At 37.0% G+C, this 7,164-nt stretch overlaps 1 protein-coding gene across 1 annotated transcript in view; it reads right to left on the minus strand.

Annotated features, from left to right (window-relative positions):
* The window catches only part of LOC108967385 (protein gooseberry), a 6,537-nt gene extending 5,884 nt beyond the window's left edge, over nucleotides 1-653 (minus strand). The window contains exon 1 of the mRNA XM_018930759.1: nucleotides 98-653. Within this exon, the coding sequence (XP_018786304.1) occupies nucleotides 98-152 (55 nt within the window). The 5' untranslated portion in view covers nucleotides 153-653. The remainder of the gene's footprint in view (nucleotides 1-97) is intronic.
* Between the last annotated feature and the right edge of the window lie 6,511 nt (nucleotides 654-7,164).

Consider the following 7,164-nt stretch of genomic DNA (forward strand, 5'->3'; position numbering starts at 1 on the left):
ATTTAAAAAATTTTCAAAATCAGCTCCACAGCCGACTTCGCTTACAACCAATAATAATAATTTTCTAAAAAATGATAGTAAAAACCCGCATAATTACCTTGAAAGGGRTATCCAGCAAAGTACGGTGTCATATTCAAAGTTGAGACTGTCATTTTCTTTTATTTCTCCAAAAGTTTTTGTTTTTGTTAAATTTGCTTAACAAAAGTCACTAGCTTYAAGCAAAGTTGCGCATAAAATTCCAAAAAAAAATACTATTTTTTAACACAAAGTTTTTTCTTTTGTTTTTGTTGTTTTAATTAATGTACACAACACAATTGGTTAGCCGATTTTAATGCAAAAACGTTTTTTCAACTGTCATTTACAAGAATACACGACTTAAACAAGCACAGACTTCGTTTTATTTCGTCAAATCGAACACGTCACGTGCGCTGCYCACTAAGCGTTAATAACGATTATTTGCACAGAATTTTCCAAAGCGAATTAGCGCAATGGACGACACTTTTCCTACGAACATATAAATTGTACTTCGATCTGTTGTATTCATACATATATATATATGTGTATAACTATGTTTTTCCTTAGCTACTGAGAGCGTCGCAGTTGACTCTTGTGTGTTACTTGCTGAAAATTCTCTACACCAAGTGTGTGACTCGTACGATTGCCAGCTTGAAACTGATTTTGAAACGGTCAGTCCGAGCACCAGCACGCTTTCTTGAGATTCTCAGACGCAGTTGTGCGCTGCCAGAAGACAACAAAAACACAATTTACAATGAGAAAGCAACAAGAGTTGCAAGTAAAATAGTGAGCGGCCACTGACGCAGCGCTTGTTGGTGTTGTACGCCAAACAGGTAAGTCAACACTCGCTCACACGAACACGCTCTCTCTGGTAGTGTGAGCGAGTGAGTGAGCAATAGTTTRTGTTGTGCAACAACTACCAGTTAACCACAAACAATTATATGGATGTGAAATCAACCCTGAAATGCATTCGTCGCACTGCGCGCTCAGTTTGCATGCTTGTTGTTGCTCACTTGCTTGCCGGCCGATCGTTGCACCCACCCACTGCGTAACGTAACGGCGCATTGTGTATACACTATAGAGATGTATATGCTTGSTATGTTGCATGTGCGGTGGCAAAAACAAATATTCAACAACCAATTGCCGCTCTCGCCAGTGAAAGCATTTATTGCTCTTGGCTGGCGCTCATGTGTGGGGAAAAGAGCGCGCGCGATCGGCTATTGGCGCGCTGCTCGCACCACAATGGCTGCTTTTCGACGGAAATTTCTACAACGATCCGGCCACGCCCCTTTCTTGTAATTTCTGTATGTTTGTGCGTGTAACCGCTTGCGCCTTCACWGCCAGACTTGCTGGTGTCTGAGCGCTGCTCAGCGCTGCTTTTGCTATACTTTCATGCAACTACTTTGCTTTTGTAGTTGTTGTTGTTTTTAGTTGTGTTAAAAAAGCCTGCGCATTTGCATTCGCCGGCAAATCTAGTTTGCGTAAAAAAGGTGCGATTGCTCACCATTCTTGTGCGTACCCGCCGCGCTCCCCAGCGCCGCTGATTGCACACGCTAATCGCTGATCAGCGATCAGCGATCGCCGCATTGCCTGGCGATAGGAAAATTGAGAAAATCTTTTCCACTGCCATTCGCCACAGTTGCTTAACGTTTTGCCTGTCTTTTGATCTTGAGCCGCCAATATTTTGATTTAATTTTAATACTCCGTTTTGCTGTAATTTATCGCCTCGCTGTTGGCCCCGCGCGTTCGGCGATTTCTTCCACAGCTTTTATTTATTTTGTTATATTTTTCATTATTATTTTGTTATTGCTGTTGTTGTTGTGTTCGTTATGAATATTGCAATCTATTCTGATTAGCTACTGCAGCGCRTCAGGCCGACCGGCAATGAGCGCCTGTTGGGTTCGTGTGAAATGAAGCTGGTTGTATTTAGCCACTGGCCGCCTGGGAAATCCTTAGGCTTATCCGCAGTGAAGAATGAATGCTGTTAGAATTTTGTTTTTTGTAAAATATTAGAAATTTATAACTTAATCTAAACTGTAAAATTTTCAGATGCCACTGCAAATATAACCAATATATACCCATTTTCTAACCAAAACTTAAATTGTGTTTCACCACACTGGTTTCCTTCGCCTGCAAACTTTTGATAAATGATGTTAAATTATTTCGCATTTCAGGTGACGATATRTAAATATTTTCTATATTTATTAATAACGTTTTCATATTCTAAGTTCAGAATCCCGAACACAACAGACCACAACATGTATGCAAAACCAATCATTAARAAAAGTGACAGCATTTCGAATTGATTAGATAGCTTCAGCTATGTCTAAACCAAGCTCTATTGATCATGACTGAAGAAAATGTCAAGAGCAAGGCTTAACGACATATGTATATAACGAGACAACGACATAAACTGCAGGGAGAGTAGTCGGTATTGAGACCGCAGAACTTGTGGAAATGCACATCAAGCGTTGGAAGCTTGAATGAAGTCACTATTTCTCAAGAACTACGTAACGGTACTCCGACTTGCATCACTAGGGACCAAAACTGAACCTTGCCTAAACTATTATATATAGACATCAATGCCAATAGAAGACTTGAGAGAAAGATCTCTGAGTTTCTAATGTAAGCGTTAAAATAAAKGTTCCAACGATGTCARTAAGATCTCTGACTGTTAATCGTCTATCCTTAAGCAGCAATTTCTTTATTTCCTAGACATTGTTCGTTGTCATCGCGTTCTCGACTCTGTTTGAGTAATTTCTACCAGTTAAAAACACTTGCTCGCGACAAACAATTATCACTGTGGGCCAATTCAACATTCTGAACGTTTCGGCATCAGAAAATAGTAGTATATGACAAGTTAAAATTCAAAAAATTAAATTTTTGTTGAGAGAAGCTGGTCCTTTCGGGCTACAGAGGCGCTTATGATTACATAGTCTTTACCTAAACAGGAAACGACTGCTCGGTTTAGATATGTAGCAGTAGAGTATGCTACGAGTGATTTATGAGAGTGACGTAAAAGTAATAGAATGGATTTTTTTTGGATAGAAGACTTCTACAGGAGTTCTGATATGCTTATGAAAGTGTTTTGAAAATAAGAAATTATCAGTCGAGGATATTAAGGATTTCAAAAAAAGATCACACACTGTAACATACATATAGTATTCCGGTTGAATACTGTCAATATTTTTTTCTTAAACGAGAAACCWTAAAGTCTTTCAAGTAGAGGTAGTTAATAATGTAAGAATTGGTAATTCAAGCACGATAAAAAAAAGTGTCTGTCCACAGAAAAGTCCATCATGTCGAAAACGGTTTGGAAAAAATACGTCAAAGCATGCCGTAAGTGTTTAAGGCAAATTTGTAAGGACGGTATCTCCAGCTTCATTGTTATTCAGATTATAGGTGTTGAAAGAGCTGCGGGTCTTAGGTGTTGAAATCAAAAAATATTTCARAATTCATTGAAATATTTCCCACAAATTTTGTGATCGAGTATTATGCCATGACAAGCCATTAGAAATATATTCTAAGGCTCAGGTATTGGCAAAAGAGTGAGATTCTCTAAATATAAAACTTACTTTGAAGGTTCTGCCGAATAAATATACAGGCAATGCGGGGATATCTTTGTGAAAAAATTCGAGCCATTTGTGTTATTCAAATTATGYCGGAAAATTGTCTTAACAGTTTCGRAAYAGATTTTGGTTAAAAACAGGACAACGCTCGGAATGACATCTGTATCCACGCAAAGCAGAATATCATGAATGACGTCATATACTACTCTCTCTGCATCTAAGTATGTGGATTAACATTCTTTTAAATACATGTCTTATTTATCATATTGACTAAACGCTTGTCAAGCAAATTGAAGAATGGATTGTGTTGTAATTTTCTTATCCTCAAGCATTTAGACTTAAGATCAAATTTGAACCGGACTGGAACATTTCAACTTTCCTCGCGTTTATGAGTGTACATTTGTAACCATGTATGTATGTATGTATGTATTCATATATGTATATGTATATGCATTTAAGCACCAGGATCAGCTGTAAACACATATAAATATGTTCTAAATATGTTCTTAGCTGCTGCTCCTGCTAAAGTCCCTTGATAGTGCCCTCGCCAGCACCTTTACTGCGTCAGATCGTAGCAAATCAATGTGAGAGTAGCTGCGGCAACTTTCGCTCAACCCTTTCGAAATACAGTTAATCACAATTTAAATATCACTAAATTGACATTGAGTTATGGCAGCGGTGGCAACAATGGCGTGGCGCGTGAGTTCATCATTTTCACACAAATAAGCGCGGCGAAGCTTAGGAATACGCTGCAGCTAGAAATGAGTGTTTATGGGTGGTATATGTGCTATGTATGGGTTAGAATTTGTGTTTACATTTGTATTTTGTTTTTGTGTGCATTGGTTGWAACAAATTCTATTAGTAAATACAGTAAAAATCCGATTGAAGTGCAGTGCTTGTGCTTACACATACTTACTATGTGGCTACTGCATTGCTTTTATGCATTAAAGACTAAACATACACATGTATTTATGTATGTGTCTATAGCATTTCGAGACATAAATAATAATGATGGTGTGCATTTTGGCTTCTAAACATTTTTGATTTATTCTCCAAAGCAAATGCAATTTCGTAATGCTATTTAGTTATGCACAAACACACAGTGATAGGAAAAACTGAGTGACAACAGCGGCAAACATATGTACATATCAGTGGGTATATGAAGGCATGTAAACAGTATTAAATATGTATCTGGCTATAGCTATGGGCACAAGTAGTGGTTAGACAAACAATTTATTGAAATTTGGTTGGCTGTGGCAAGCCAAGCAGTGGAAAGTACAATCACTTACACGCGCACAGATGGATATTTGTCTTCATATATGTATGTATATATTTCTCTGCATATATGTATGTATGTATAGGCGCATATGTRTAGCTGAAAGCACTTATTTGAGTAGAAAAGGCAGCGTGTGTAGTATAAATATTCAAAGTGGAAAGTTATATATRTTGGTATGTGCATTAAAATGCATAGCTGTATATATGTGTGTGTGTGTGTGTTGATGTAGTGAGAGCCAAGTGAACGGCTTCTAAGTGGCATTAATATAAGAAAAAATGTTGATAAATAATAAATACCTTTCAAGTTGCTTTTAGCATAAAAGGCTATAAAAATATGTTTGGCATGATTTTGATTGATCAGTTTGTATGGCAGCTATATGTTATAGTGAGCTGATCTAAACAAATTTTTCACAGATTATAGAATAAACTTAAAAAATAAACCTCACCTCAGTTTCGTTAAAAGACCTCGCCAAATAAAAAAGTTTTCCATACAAGGACTTAAGTTTGATTTATCAGTTTGTATGACAACTACATGTTATAGTTATCAGATTTCAACAATTTATTCACAAATTACAGTATTGTCTTAAGAAATAATTTACACCAAATTTCGTGAAGATAKCTCGACACATAAGAAGTTTTCCATACAAGGACTTGAGTTTGAACGATCACTTTGTATGGCTGCTATATGATATATTGGTTCGATCTAAACATTTTCTACAGAGATTGTATTACTGACTGAAAYAATTAGCTCTGTTGAGTTTCGTGAAGGTAGTTTGTCAAATAAAAGAGTTTTCAATACAACGACTTGAGTTTTATCGAACAGTTTGTATGAAAGCTATATGCTATAGTTATGCSATCTGCACAATTTCTTCGAYAATTGCAATGTTGCCTAAGASAATAATTCACGCCAAATTTCATGAAGATATCTTGTCAATTGAAGAAGTTTTCTATATAAGTACTTGCAGCCGATCGTTCACTTTGTATGGCAACTATATGCTATAGTASTTTAATATCGKKGTTTTCGACARATGAGCAGCTCCGTATAAATAAAAGCACGTGTGCAAAAGCTCAGCCGGATAGCTCAAAAACTGAAGGTTTAACTCGCGTATATAATGATGGCCAGTTGGTCATCTGCGCCGAACGTCATGTTATAAAGTCCCCGACATCCTTTTCTGGTAGTACAAACTTCGTGGAAAACTTAATACAATATACACCGTGCAGGGTATAAAAATACAGAAGCTTGCGCTAGGCAAAAAACCACATACAAAACTTCAAAAGCATATATATTGAATATGTATATACATATACATATACATCCACACATATGTGTATGTGTGTTCGCATTAGCGCTGCTTAGTTGGCTTGTAAGCCGTTGCATTTTCCCTCCAATTAAAGCGCATTTCTTGCTGTTACCACAGCGCCTACTGTGCTGCCGGCGTCCGTGAGCGTGTRCAAGTTGCGCATGCGCGTCAAGCCATTCGCCAGTCTGTTGCGGTTTTCTTTTTGTTGTTGGTGTACATTATCTACTAATGAAAATTGATTTGCTACAATTTCATTTTTGTTGATTTAACGGCAATGATGTGGCCAAAATGTTACACAGCTACAACAACAAAAGCGTTGCGCTACAACAAATATATACAACCTTAAGTAAATGCCGTCAAATGTTTTGGCCGCCAATAATTTCCGCTGGACAACAGTTAACAGGTTGACAAYAACAGCAAACACCGTTTAACACATCGCGTGCCACATGGGGCGGCACATGTCAAAGTGGCCAACTTCAAATTGGAAACTTTTCTCGACTTTTTTTTCGCGTAAAATCTTCTTCACGGAAAAGCCTTGCGCTGCACCGTTAAAGCGGTTTGCGTTTTAGACAATTTTCTTTTACTTAATTTTATTTATGTGCAACTCAGCTGTTGACAGTTTACGCTTGCAACATGCACAAACAGTTACTCATGTAAGCTTGGTATTTGATGCCACCGCAAGCAACATTAGCCGCAACTATAGTTGTTGTTTTTGTTTGTTTTTTGAATGTTTTTGCTGTCATGTGTTGCTTCGGGTATTTACACTATAATCTTCATGTTATCCGTTAATTAAATTAAATGCAATTGTTCATGCAATTAAATTACGTAGAATCGGGCATTAAACGACGAACTTTCAAAGCGCTGATTTTCAGATTTTCAATGGCGATAAATAGAAGCCGTTTGATTTTCTAATTACTTTAAATGGTATTTACTTTTTTAAAACTCTTCAGTTTTACGTGTCGTTTTACTTTCTAAATATTTTTTATGTTCATATATTGACAATT

This window comes from Bactrocera latifrons, unplaced genomic scaffold, assembly GCF_001853355.1.
Source record: "Bactrocera latifrons isolate USDA-ARS-PBARC rearing strain unplaced genomic scaffold, ASM185335v1 scaffold_186, whole genome shotgun sequence".
NCBI classification, from domain to species: domain Eukaryota; kingdom Metazoa; phylum Arthropoda; class Insecta; order Diptera; family Tephritidae; genus Bactrocera; species Bactrocera latifrons.